At 41.3% G+C, this 15010-nt stretch overlaps 1 protein-coding gene across 3 annotated transcripts in view; it reads right to left on the bottom strand.

The window, feature by feature from the left end:
- Positions 1 to 780: 780 nt before the first annotated feature.
- CELF5 (CUGBP Elav-like family member 5) overlaps positions 781 to 15010 on the bottom strand; it is a 179560-nt gene continuing 165330 nt past the window's right edge. For all 3 annotated transcript variants that reach the window (XM_077270656.1, XM_077270665.1, XM_077270673.1), the window contains 3 exons: positions 6850 to 6993; positions 6597 to 6762; positions 781 to 6516 (listed from right to left, as the gene is read on the bottom strand). In XM_077270656.1, coding sequence (XP_077126771.1) covers positions 6635 to 6762; positions 6850 to 6993 — 272 coding nt within the window. In that variant the 3' untranslated portion in view covers positions 781 to 6516; positions 6597 to 6634. The remainder of the gene's footprint in view (positions 6517 to 6596; positions 6763 to 6849; positions 6994 to 15010) is intronic.

Raw genomic sequence — 15010 nt, forward strand, 5'->3', positions numbered from 1 at the left:
TGGATGTGCGATCCAATGATTTCTTTCTATGTAGTCTAATGGATGACAGCACAGTCTCTGGATGCATATTATCCTCTCTCATTGCACATTGTGGGGAAGCAGTGCTCTAATGTCATTGTATTAACCAAACGCCTACTATCATTTGTTTTGGAAAAAGATTGTCAGGGTTACACTGATCTTTTCAGACCATTCTGTTTAATCCTGACTCTACATTGTAAATAGCCAACTTACCATATATTGAACATATTTCTATGCACAGATTGGAATACAGAAATATGCAGCCATAGACTCCTCCACCCATGCAGACACTCGCACACACACGCACACACACGCCCACACACACTCCCACACCCCCCCGCACATACACATGCCCGCACACACACATGCCCGTACACGCTCGCACACACATGCCCACATACACATGCCCACACACCCGCACATACACATGCCCATACACACTCGCACACACACATGCCCGTACACACTCGCACACACCCACACACACCCGCACACACATGCCTGTACACACTCGCGCACACACATGCTCGCACACACACACGCCCGCACACACACATGCCCATACACACTTGCACACACATGCCCACACACACCCGCACACACACATGCCCGCACACACATGCACACACATGCCCGTACACACCCGCACACACACTCGCACACACACACTCGCACACACACACTCGCACACACACACTCGCGCACACACACCGATCATGATGTTAACATTGAAGAATCAGTCACAAATCTCTTTTTATGAAAAGGCAAACAGAAGCAGAGCCTTAAGAATTAACTTTTAATTCTTTCGTAAACGGCAGCTTTTCTGAACACCTGGATATTTCGGCCACAGACATCTTAGCCACACCCAAGGGATGTGCAGCCTGGACGAGGCAAGAAGAGGATGCAGAGAAAGCTCTCGTCCATGTGAGGCACAGTTTCATGAGTGGCTTTCTCTTCTGATGTCAACTTAGCACTGAAAATAACAGGATATATTTAATAAACTTTGACAGCCCTGAAGATTCCCTGCTCACGTTGGTGGCCATCTTGAAAACTTTCTTTACTATATAAGGTAACCAAGCCTTGGATATATGATAAGAGATATCACTGCTAAATAATCAGCTGCATTAACCCCTTCCCACCAATTATGATTCAGTTCATCTATTGATAACAAAGTTACACTGTGCTTTACCTTTCTTGTGAAAAGTCCACTACATACTTTTTCATTGTAAGTAAAGGCAGGCTGAAGCCATAGTTCTCCACCGTACAGCATTCAGGGTGGACTCTGTCATAAAGTATTAATCCTTTCTGTGTCAAACGTCACTCTAATTGATGAGTTGCAATATTACTGTACACTTCTGGCACCTAAAAGGTTTCACTTTTCACAGTGAGGGGGGCCTTGTAATGCTTCTTAAAGTCAAAATATGATTGTGGCCCAACTCAACGTAGTAAGGTTTACAAGTAGTAATCTGTTTTCTCTGCAGCACAAATATACTCTTTGTTGCTATATACATATAGTGCCTTTCAGAGACCCTGCACAAGCAAATGTGGGTAAGCGGAAGCTGCGTTCAGCCTACAGACGGATGTTCTGGAGATCCAAGAAGAATCCTATACTTTGTACTTTGGGAGGCTGCTATCCATTTAGAAATAATGATATCTGTTAATTAGTCCTAATTATATGCTGGAGGATGGAGAGAGGTAAGAAAGCTGAGAAGCCCCTCCATTCTTTGTGCTTAACTAGGGCCTCGTCTTTACACATCTGAGATAAGGAATGTTTGAAGTATAAAAATGGTATTTACAAGTGACCACAGATGCAACGACCCCTTGTTCTTGGAGCTGGCTGTTACCTCGCCTCTAGGACTATAGGGGATGGGGGGGATCAACATCACTTCCAAACTGGGAAACTAACAGCTAGGTTTACATAATTAGTTTTTAGAGCAAATTACACTGCAATTATTTATAATGCGCTTTCCAGGGCTTTTACACTCATTCTACTAAGATTAGACAATGTGTGTCCCCTGACTTTGCCACTGGGCATCATGGGACAATCCTAGAGCCAGGTCTCTTCATTTTCTGACCCAGGGATTAGTGGGGTTTCCCATTTTATGCAATGGGATTTTTTTCTTTATGCGGGGCTCGGATGAGTGCTACAGGCCCTGTGTTCTAGCAATTAGTGGTGGTTACAGGGCTCTGGCTTCAAACAACAATCTTCTAACATGGCTCAGTGGAGTTATTGAAAAATATTTTTGAAAAGTTGAACTTTCCTTTTAAAAACCTGTCATGAGGGCAGATCAAATTCAGAAGCAATGGGTTCAATCATCTTGCCCACTAACGCATAATGATTATCTCTATAACTGATCATTTGTGGTAAGACAATATCAAGAATTGCTATGTACAAACCAGGCCTAAACGGCAGTCTTCGGTGGGTTTATGTCGGAATTTAACTCGGTCAAATGAACTGGAAATATCAGCCTATCAATTTATTAGGAGAAGGGGCTTCATGGCTTCACTAGTGGCTGATGAGATGATAAGCTAAAGATTAGTTTAGCCCACAAATCACATGCCTAGTATGCATGCAGCTAAAAAGGTGTGCTTCAATAGGAAATCCAGTGCAAAGATCTGCACCAATATAATCTTAGTACACAAATTTGCAAAAGGAATTTATGTCATTGCAATAAAGTATATCTAATGTGCTTTTGCATATTTAGAAAATGGACTTTAAAAGGAATTCTGTCTGCCCAAATTTGCAGTACAAACTAAGGACATTGGCTTAAAGATGTGATTTTCACAGCAGGTATACAGTTGTGTGAAAAAGTGTTTGCCTCCGTCTTGATTTCCCATTCCTTTGCATGTTTGTCACACTTAAATGTTTCAGACCACCAAACAAATTTAAATATTAGACAAAGATAACACAAGTAACCACAAAATGCAGTTTTTAAATGAAGGTATTTACTAAAAAGGGAAAAAGAAATCCAAACCTACAGGGCCCTGTTCAAAAAAGTGATTGCCCCCTAAACCTAATAACTGGTTCGTCAACCCTTAGCAGCAACAACTGCAGTCAAGTGTTTGCGACAACTGGCAATGAGTCTTTAACAACGCTCTGGAGGAATTTTAGCAAACTCATCTTTACAGAATTGTGATTCAGCTACATTGAAGAGTTTCCGAGCATGAACCGCCTTTTTAAGGTCATACCACCGCATCTCAATCGGATTAAGGCCAGGACTTTGACTAAGCCACTCCAAAGTATTAATTTTGTTTTTCTTAAGCCATTCAGAGGTGGACTTGCTGGTGTGTTTTGGATCATTGTTCTGCGGCATAACCCAAGAGCGCTTCAACTTGAGGTCACAAACAAATGGCTGGACATTCTCCTTCAGGATTATTTGGTAGACATCAGAATTCATTGTTCCACTTACCACAGCAAGTCATCCAGGTCCTGAAGCAGCAAAACAGCCCCAGACCATCAAACTAACACCACTATATTTTACTGTTGGTATGGTGTTCCGTTTCTGAAATGCTGTGTTACTTACACCTTCCAAAAAGTTACATACACCTTCCAAAAAGTTCAACTGTTGTCTTGTCAGTCCGCAGAGTATTCTACCAAAAGTCCTGGGGATCATAAAGATGTTTTCTGGCAAAACTGAGTCAAGCCTTTATGTTCTTATTGCCCAGCAGTGGTTTTCGTCTTGGAACTCTGACCATACAGGCGATTTTTGCCCAGTCTCTTTCTTATAGTGGAGTCATGAACACTTACCTTATCTGAGGCAAGTGAGGCATGCGCTCTTGATATAATTTTGCTCGTCTGGCCACTTCTGGGAAGGTTCACCACTGTTCCATGTTTTCGCCATTTTGGATAATTGTGCTCACTGTGGTTTGCCGGAGTCCCAAAGCTTTAGAAATGGCTTTATAACCTTTTCCAGACTGATAGATCTCAATTATTTTGTTTCTCATTTGTTTGGATCGCGACATGATGTCTAGCTTTTGAGGAATCTTTTGGTCTACTTCACTTTGTCAGGAAGGTCCTATTTAAGTGATTTCTTGATTGAGAATAGGTGTGGCAGTAATCAGGCTTGGGTGTGGCTAGGGCATTTGAACACTGCTTCCCAAAGATGTGATAACCCAGTTAATTTATGTTTTAAGGTGGGGCAATCACTTTTTCACACAGAGCCCTTTAGGTTTGAATTTGTTTTTCCCTTAATAATAAAGACCTTCATTTAAAAAGTACATTTTGGGTTTAATTGTATTATCTTTGTCTAATATTTAAATTTGATTGATGATCTGAAACATTTAAGTGTGATAAATATGCAAAAGAATAGGAAATCAGAAAGGGGACAAACACTTTTTTACACAACTGTATTACCTACAAGATTGCCATAGGCATGAGATGGCTGTCACCGAACAACAGTCTCTCCCATTTACAGGAGAGCTCCAATGTTCTCTATGAGAGCCGCTGCCAGATATCTTATCTTAGAGAGTAAAAAAGAAACATCACTACAAACTTGGACATGTCGGATCCTTAACTCCCCCAACAATCAGCTGTTTGGGGCCCCCATACACATTAGACATTTGGATGAACCCGCCGATATCCACGGGTTCAGCCAATATTAGTCTGTGTATGGGTGACTTAAGTGTTCCAATTGCTATCTCTGCTCTGCAGAAACTAAACTGTAATCAAATATGCTAATTTGGCGCTCAGTGGCCAAGAGGCAGAGTGCACCGTTCCACGCCCTGGTTTTGCATGCCTCCACTTCCCCCACTAGTGATTGGCAGCACAGGCTTGCCTGGAGGAAGCAGTGTCTCACCAATGAGAGAGGCAGGGCATTCAAAAATAGCACTGATCTGCACTGAGCAAGGAGCCACTTGGCCACTGAGCACTCTAATAAACATATTTGATTACAGTTTAATTTCTGCAGAACAAAATCAGCAATTAGAATACTAAAGCTACATTTATACATCAGTCTGACACATCCATGTGCCATCTCTTATTTTTCTTACACAACACACAGACCCATAGAATTTCACTGATCTATACTCACACTGGACTTTTAAAAATAAATCTGTGTCCAGTCCGTAAGACTCAGAGCATGCCCTATCCGCTTTGCAGATCAGACTTGGCTATTAAGGTGATCAGTACAATGCGGATGAAACATGGAAAACATACTTTGTACTTTAGATTTCTATACTAATTTCATCTGTTATTCATTGACTCTAAAAAGTGGATCAGTGAAAAAGTGAAAGTTAAGAGAATCTACTTGCTTCAGTTTTTAAAAACAGATGAAAAAGAAAAAATGAAGGCAAAATAGATGCCACGTGAATGAAACCATGTCTCATGGATGTAAAAATTGACACAGATGTATGAATGTAGTCCAAAGGTGCAGTTTGGAGGAGGGGGGCTATATCCCCTACAAGGCTATGCACTTAGTTTATACTGTACATTTGGGCTGACAGGCTCCCTTCAATGTGTTATTTTATGAAAAATACTCCCATACACAATATCATCTCTGTACTATGTCACAGCCCTATAACAACTGAATCATTTGCTAATATAAGTGAAGGATGTTTTCTCTAAATAGGAAAGCAGCCGTGTCACACTTGGCATTATTAAGGACTTCAGAATATTTTTCTATGTGTAGGAAGATTCCCTATTACATTAATTATCCAATCACTGTTGTTAACCATTTACCCCACTTATTGATAGGAGAGTCCAAAACTCTGTTGTGAAAATGAGGCATGGTTAGCAGATGCTGGTTCACCCTGCATATTCTCTTCACGCAGCAACACTGAGAGATTCATTCTTTCTCAATCCTGAAAGACACAGAGTAGGGTTTTGGAGCAGATGCAAAAGTCAAGCCCTTTTCTGGGGGGCCAGGTGCATGAGTAGCAGAAAAATGGGTATGCCCTGTAAGTTGGGCGTTTTGTAAACATGAGTTTTGACCTCTGCTGAACTCCACTCCTGCCCACCCAGAACACCCTGTCCTCCGTGGAAAAAAAAAATCTATAAAGTAAAATATAACAATGTCTAACTCCATCTCACATCGGCCCACTGGCAGTGGAAGGGATGTAAGTAGGTTGCGCTGGGCCTCCCCACTAAATAAATATGTTCATATAAATAAGTAAACAGATAGTCCTTTGCACTGCAAATCTGTAGCCACTCTTATGGAGGGGGCTTTGTCTTCCCAAGGGTTTCTGGCGCGAGTATCGTCCTGTAACCCCACATATATTTGGTCATTTGAGGGAGGTCATCAGGTACAAGTTTGTTCCTTTATGGATGGTCTCTCCTAGGCGTTGAGTAGACAGACATAGAACACTCACAAGACACAACCTTGTGTTTAGGTAGCTTGGTTCTTCCTGCTCCTCCCCAAAGCCACCTTTTGGTCCTTGGGTGTGGGTGAGGGACAAAGGTCATGAGGCTCAGGGGTGAGACATAGTGTTTAGTGGTAAAAAGTCTTCTTTTCCCATAATCCTTTAAGGAAGGACTGAGGGTGTCAAAGGTCCATTGCGAATCTGCCATAAAAAGAAATGTATCACGCATAGTTTTTATAAAATAATAATGATATCTTGAGGTTTCACTAATGAGCTCGTACCTGTTTGACCAAGATTGGTCTTTTGTGTCTAGGGATGGTCAGTATGGTTGAGTAGTGTCTTTAGGCCTCTTTAGTTGAACTTTCAGCCGTTTCATCCCTATCTGAAATCCATTCATGGCCTGGATAGCTGTCTGAGCACTGGATGGATTATCAAAACTGACAAATCCTGAAGTGAAACGATAGATTTTTGCATTAACAGAGCTGGATACGAAGAACCAGACTGCATAAGAGAAAGTACTCAATGAGGACTCACCAAAACACTTGCTCTGATTGGTTGCTCGATCCATGAATACTTTGGACGAAATTATGTTACCAAATGGCAGGAACATTTGTGTCAACTCGTTATCTCCAAACTCCTGGGGCAAATGATAGATAAATAGGTTACAGCCCTCTGGCCCTGTGAAGATAAAAATACAATATATAATACAGAGATGGAGCAGGGGCCCAATATACAGACAGCAGTGCTCACTCAGTTTTTCACATTACATTTTTTTATTAAAGTTCAGCAACAATAAAAATCAGAAACAAGACATTACAATTACATCTTATAAGACCAAAGTAACAAACATTAAATAAAAAGAATTTGACTCTAAACATGGCTAAATAATTAAATTAACAAAACATGCTAGCTTTATTTTTAAATATAAACAATATACAAAGGTGTGTGTGTGTGTATACTTATATATTGTAAAGTGGCTTCCACAAACATAGTGGATGGGAGATACAGTGAGGAAAATAAATATTTGATCCACTGAACAAAAAGTGGAATAACACGCAATCAAAAAGAAGGATAAAAATAAACATGGTACTGCTGAAAACGTAATCTTGTCCTGCAAAAAAAGAGCCGCCATACAGCTCCATCAGTGGAAAAATAAAAAAGCTACAGCTCTCAGAATAAAGTGATGCAAAAATAATTATTTTTTCTATAAAATAGTTTTTATTGTATAAGAGCGCTAAAACATAAAAAAAGATATAAATGAGGTATCGCTGTAATCATACTGACCCAAAGAATAAAACTGCTTTACCAATTTTACCACACATGGAAAGGCATAACCCCCCCCCTCCCCCCCCAAAAAAAAAAAAAAAAATTCATGAATTATTGGTTTTTGTTCATTCTGCCTCTGAAAAATCGGAACAGAAAGCGATCAAAAAATGTCATGTGCCCGAAAAAGGTACCAATAAAAACATCAATTTGTCCTGCAAAAAGACCTCACATGACTCTGTGGGCCAAAACATGGAAAAATTATAGCTCTCAAAATGTGGTGATACAAAAACTATTTTTTACGATAAAAAGCTTCTTTTAGTGTGTGACAGCAGCGAAACATGAAAACCCACTATAAGGTCTCTTTCACACGTTCTGATATTTCCGGTACCGGAGATGTCAGTGTCCATGTGTGTAATACTTGCAGCAAACGTGCGGCATCCATGTGCTGCATCAGTACCACATGGACTGGCACCAGGGAAGAAGAATTACAATAAGCGCTGTTCCCCGGCGCTGGGTGCTGAACACGGCTCTTATCATTCTCCCCTGCTGTGCCAGTGATCGGCATAAGCAGGGTAGAATGATGAGTTATATTTAAGTGATAAAAGAGACAGCAGGCGGCGGCTGATGGGACTATTACTCCCATTAGCCTACCCCTGCTGCTGCTAATAACAGTGACAGCAGGAGCGGCTGATGGGGGTATTCATCAGCCGCCGCCTGTGCTATGAATAGATAAATAAATGAAAAAAAAAGGCATGGGTTCCCCTGTATTTTCTATAACCAGCCAGGCAAAACTCACAGCTGGGGGCTGCAACCCTCAGCTGTCATCTTCAGCAAGTTTGGTTATCAAGAATAGAGGGGTCCCCACGCTGTTTTTTAAAAATTATTTAAATAAATAATTTTACAAAACTGCGTAGGGTCCCCCTCCATTTTTGACAACCAGTCCTTGCTAAAGCTCACAGCTGTGGGCTGATATTCTCAGGCTGGCAAGGGGACATGGATATTGAACCCTCAGCCTAAAAATAGCAGCCCACAGCTGCCCCGTAAAGGCACATCTATTAGATGAGCCAATTCTGGCGCTTTGCCCGGCTCTTCCCACCTGCCCTGTAGCGGTGGCAAGTGGGGTTCATATTTGTGGGGTTGATGTCTCCTTTTTATTGTCAGGTGACATCAAGCCCACGGCTTAGTAATGGAGAAGTGTCTATAAGACACCTGTCCATTACTAATCCTATAGTTACATGGTCAATAAAGACACAGCCAGAATAAAGTCTTTTACTACAAATAAAACAAAACACAGTTTTACTTTTTTATTTAAAAATAACAAACACAGTTATACTCACCAAACGCCTATTCCACCGAAGCCCTCGATCTCCTGTAATAAAACAAAAATAAAAAAACAACACTATACCATACCTCTTGGGCGTGCTGTCCCACACCATAATCCATGTCTGGGAGATAATTAGTTTTCAATCTGGACGGTGCAAAGATGCGACTGTCCAGGCTGAGAACCACTGGTGAATGAACTGCTGGGAACGCGGTGTCAGAGACCGGGGGTGATGTCATAGAGGAACGTCCAGTCACTGAAGCTCAATCCTCAGCCGGGCTGAACTGCGGTGACTTCAGTGAGATCCCCGCTAGCACCATGAGTGCTCACAGAATGTGACACTCCGCTGCAAGTCACATAGATGACATCCATGTGTGTTATGCGTATGCACATGTGCGGGACATTTTGTGGCCCGTGCTGACATTAAGAAACGGACGTGTCAGCATGTTTTGCCCATGGACACATGGTCTGTGGAAACACACTAACATGTGCACAGACCCATTCACTTGAATAGGCAAATAGCCCTCCGTTCCTCCGAGTTTCTCCGTATGTCTAAGTAGTACTGTACAGCCACATATAGGGTATTGCTATGTTCAGTAGAAATTGTGGGACAAATTTTGGTGCCATTTTTACCCACTACTTATGTGAAAATGTAAAATCTTTGGTTAAAACAAAATTTTGGTGGTAAAAATGTAGTTATTTTGTCCTCACTGTCCAATGGTATAAAATTCTGTGACACACCCGTGGTGTCAATTTGATCACTGCACCCATAGATGAATTCATTAAGAGATGTAGTTCGCAAAATGGGGTCACTTATGGGGGGTTCTGCTGTTCTGGCACCTCATGGGCTCTCCCAGCGGGTCATGGCACCTGCAAACCATAACAGTAAAATCTGGCGCTCCTTGCTTTCTGAGCTTTGCACTGTGCCTGAAAAATATTTCCCAATTACATGTAGGGTATTTAAATATGCAAATTGCCTCTGCTGAAAAAAAGAGGACTTAACTCTATAGCGCCACCTATTGGAAGTAGCGATCCTACAAGTCACAATCAACCCTTTAACGAGTCGTGCAATATGACTTAGGATAAAAGCCAAATCAGTATTAGCACACTCAGGATAATATGGACCTCAGTTTGTTGTAAAAAAAAAAATATTCCTATTAGCGCTTAGAAAAATTAAAAACTTGGGGCTAAAAGAACATTTTAGTGGTAAAAATTTAATTTATTCATTCTTCACCGTTCAGTGGTAAAAAATTCTGTGAGACACATAGTTGAATTCATTGGGGAGTGTAGTTTGTAAAATCAGTTCACATATAGGAGGTTTCTGTTGTTCTGGCACCTCAGGGGCTCTGCCAATGTGACATGGCACGCTCAAACCATTCCAGCAAAATCTGAACTCCAATATGGCACCTCTGAGCTTTGCACTGTGCCTCGAAAGTAGTATTCCCCTGCATATGAGGTATTAGCATACAGAAGAGAAATTGCACAACAACTTTTGGGGTCCAATTTTGCGCTAAAAAAGTCAAACGGCGCTCCTTCCCTTTCAAGCTCTGTCATGCGCCCCAAACAGTCATTTACTCCCACATATGGGGTATCAGCATACTCAGGAGAAATTGGACCCCAAAAGATATTGTGCAATTTGTCCTGTTACCCTTGGGAAAATAAAAAAATTTGGGCAAAAAGATACATTTTTGTGGAAAAATATGATTTTTTATTTTTATGGCTCTACTTTATAAACTTCTGTGAAGCACTTGGGGATTCAAAGTGCTCACCACACATCTAGATAACTTCCTGTGGGGTCTAGTTTCCAAAAGGGTGTCACTTGTGGGGGGTTTCCACTGTTTAGGTACATCAGGGGCTCTCCAAATGCGACATGGTGTCCGATCTTAATTCCAGACAATTTTGCCCTGAAAAAGTCAAACGGCGCTCCTTCCCTTCCGAGCTTTGCCATGCACCCAAACAGTGGTTTACCCCCACATATGGGGTATCGGCATACTCAGGACAAATTGCACAAAACACTTTTGAGGTCCAATTTCTCCTTTTACCCTTGGTAAAATAAAAAAAATTGTCAAAAAAAGTTAAATATTCACTTTTTTAATATGCAAATTGCCTCTTCAGAGAAAAAGAGGACTTAAACTCTATGGCGCCACCTGTTGGAAGTAGCGATGCTACAAGTCACAATCAACCCTTTAACGAGTCGTGCAATATGACTTAGGATAAAAGCCTTTGTTTTTAAACATTCCAAAAATTCATGTGAAGCACCTGAAGGGTTAAAAAACTTCTTGAATGTGGTTTGAGCACCTTGAGGGGTGCAGTTTTTAGAATGGTATTTTCTATCATATAGACCCCTCAAAGTGACTTCAAATGTGATGTGGTCCCTTAAAAAAATGGTGTTGTAAAAATGAGAAATCGCTGTTCAACTTTTAACCCTTATCCCCTTTACCCCCAAGGGTGGTTTGCACGTTAATGACCAGGCCAATTTTTACAATTCTGACCACTGTCCCTTTATGAGGTTATAACTCTGGAACGCTTCAACGGATCTTGGCGATTCTGACTCTGTTTTCTTGTGACATATTGTACTTCATGATAGTGGTAAAATTTATTCGATATAACTTGCGTTTATTTGTGAAAAAATGGAAATTTGGCGAAAATTTCGCAATTTTCCAACTTTGAATTTTTATGCCCTTAAATCACAGAGATATGTCAAACAAAATACTTAATAGGTAACATTTCCCACACGTCTACTTTACATCAGCACAATTTAGGAACCAAAATTTTTTTTTGTTAGGGAGTTATAAGGGTTAAAAGTTGACCAGCAATTTCTCATTTTTACAACACCATTTTTTTTTAAGGGACCACATCTCATTTGAAGTCATTTTGAGGGGTCTATATGATAGAAAATACCCAAGTGTGACACCATTCTAAAATCTGCACCCATCAAGGTGCTCAAAACCACATTCAAGAAATTTATTAACCCTTCAGGTGTTTCACAGGACTTTTTGGAATGTTTAAATAAAAATGAACATTTACATTTTTTTGCACAAAATTTATTTCAGCTCCAATTTGTTTTATTTTACCAAGGGTAACAGGAGAAAATGGACCCCAAAAGTTGTTGTACAATTTGTGCTGAGTACGCTGATACCCCATATGTGGGGGTAAACCACTGTTTGGACACACCGCAGAGCTCGGAAGGGAAGGAGCGCCATTTGACTTTTCAATGCAAAATTGACTGGAATTGAGATGGAACGCCATGTTGCGTTTGGAGAGCCCCTGATGTGCTTAAACATTGAAACCCCCCACAAGTGACACCATTTTGGAAAGTAGACCGCCTAAGGAACTTATCTAGATGTGTTTTGAGAGCTTTGATCCCCCAAGTGTTTCACTACAGTTTATAACGCAGAGCCGTGAAAATAAAAATTCTTTTTTCCCACAAAAATGATTTTTTAGCTCCCAGTTTTGTAGTTTCCCAAGGGTAACAGGAGAAATTGGACCCCAAATGTTGTTGTCCAATTTGTCCTGAGTATGCTGATACCCCATATGTGGGGGGGAACCACTGTTTGGGCGCATGGCAGAGCTCGGAAGGGAAGGAGCGCCATTTGGAATGCAGACTTAGATGGATTGGTCTGCAGGCGTCACGTTGCATTTGCAGAGCCCCTGATGTACCCAAACAGTAGAAACCCCCCAAAGTGACCCCATATTGGAAACTAGACCTCCCAAGGAACTTATCTAGATGTGTTGTGAGAACTTTGAACCCCCAAGTGTTTCACTACAGTTTACAATGCAGAGCCGTGAAAATAAAAAAATCCTTTTTTTTCCCACAAAAATGATTTTTAGCCCCCCAAATTTATATTTTCCCAAGGGTAACAAGAGAACTTGGACCCCAAAAGTTGTTGTCCAATTTGTCCCGAGTACGCTGATGCCCCATATGTTGGGGTAAACCACTGTTTGGGTGCACGGGAATGCTCGGAAGGGAAGGAGCACTGTTTTACTTTTTCAATGCAGAATTGGCTGGAATTGAGATCGGACGCCATGTCGCGTTTGGAGAGCCCCTGATGTGGCTAAACAGTGGAAACTCCCCAATTCTAACTGAAACCCTAATCCAAACACACCCCTAACCCTAATCCCAACGGTAGCCCTAACCACACCCCTAACCCTGACACACCCCTAACTCTAATCCCAACCCTAATCCCAACCATATATGTAATCCAAACCCTAACCCTAACTTTAGCCCCAACCCTAACCCTAACTTTAGCCCCAACCCTAACCCTAACTTTAGCTCAAACCCTAGCCCTAACTTTAGCTCCAACCCTAGCCCCAACCCTAACCCTAGCCCTAACCCTAGCCCTAACCCTAGCCCTAACCCTAATGGGAAAATTGAAATAAATACTTTTTTTAATTTCATTATTTTTCCCTAACTAAGGGGGTGATGAAGGGGGGTTTGATTTACTTTTATAGCATTTTTATAGCGGATTTTTATGATTGGCAGCCGTCACACACTAAGAGACGCTTTTTATAGCAAAAAAGTTTTTGCGTCTCCACATTTTGAGACCTATAATTTTTCCATATTTTGGTCCACAGAGTCATGTGAGGTCTTGTTTTTTGCGGGACGAGTTGACGTTTTTATTGGTAACATTTTCGGACAGTTTTTGATCGCTTTTTATTCCGATTTTTGTGAGGCAGAATGACAAAAAAACAGCTATTCATGAATTTCTTTTGGGGGAGGCGTTTATACCGTTCCACGTTTGGTAAAATTGATAAAGCAGTTTTATTCTTTGGGTCAGTACGATTACAGCGATACCTCATTTATATCATTTTTTTATGCTTTGGCGCTTTTATACGATAAAAACTATTTTATAGAATAAATAATTATTTTGGCATCGCTTTATTCTGAGGACTATAACTTTTTTATTTTTTCTTTGATGACGCTGTATGGCGGCAAGATGATGTTTTCAGCGGTACCATGGTTATTTATATCCGTCTTTTTGATCGCGTGTTATTCCACTTTTTGTTCGGCGGTATGATAATAAAGCGTTGTTTTTTGCCTCATTTTTTTTTTTTCCTACGGTGTTCACTGAAGGGGTTAACTAGTGATATAGTTTTATAGGTGGGGTCGTTATGGACGCGGCGATACTAAATATGTGTACTTTTATTTATTTTTTATTATTTAGATAAAGAAATTTATTTATGGGAATAATATATATATTTTTTTTCTTTATTTAGGAAATTTTTTTATTTTTTTTTACACATGTGGAAATTTTTTTTTAACTTTTTTACTTTGTCCCAGGGGGGGACATCACAGATCGCTGATCTGACAGTTTGCACAGCACTCTGTCAGATCACCGATTTGACTTACAGCACTGCAGGCTTACCAAGCGCCTGCTCTGAGCAGGCACTCGGTAAGCCACCTCCCTCCCTGCAGGACCCGGATGCCGTGGCCATCTTGGATCCGGGCACCTGCAGCGAGGAGGAGGTAAGAGACCCTCGCAGCAACGCGATCACATCGCGTTGCTCCGGGGGTCTCAGGGAAGCACGCAGGGAGCCCCCTCCCTGTGCGATGCTTCCCTGTACCGCCGGCACACCGCGATCATGTTTGATCGTGGTGTGCCGGGGGTTAATGTGCCGGGGGCGGTCTGTGACCGCTCCTGGCACATAGTGCCGGATGTCAGCTGCGATAGTCAGCTGACACCCGGCTGTGATCGGCCGCGCTCCCCCCGTGAGCGCCGCCGATCGCGCTGGACGTACCATCCCGTTGGTGGTCATACGGGCCCACCCCACCTCGACGGGATAGTACGTCCAATGTCAGAAAGGGGTTATAACTCCCTAACAAAAAAAATTGTTTCCAAAATTGTGCTGATATAAAGTAGACATGTGGAAAATGTTACTTATTAAGTATTTTGTGTGAAATATCTCTGTGATTTAAGGGCATGAAAATTCAAAGTTGGAAAATTGCAAATGTTTGCCAAATTTCAGTTTTTTTCACAAATAAACGCAGGTAATATCAAAGGAATTTTATCATGAAGTACAATATGTCTTGAGAAAAGTAGCTCAGAATCACGGCGATCCATTGAAGCGTTAAAGAGTTATTACCTCATAAAGGGACAGTGGTCAGAA

Source organism: Ranitomeya variabilis, chromosome 1 (assembly GCF_051348905.1).
Source record: "Ranitomeya variabilis isolate aRanVar5 chromosome 1, aRanVar5.hap1, whole genome shotgun sequence".
NCBI lineage: Eukaryota > Metazoa > Chordata > Amphibia > Anura > Dendrobatidae > Ranitomeya > Ranitomeya variabilis.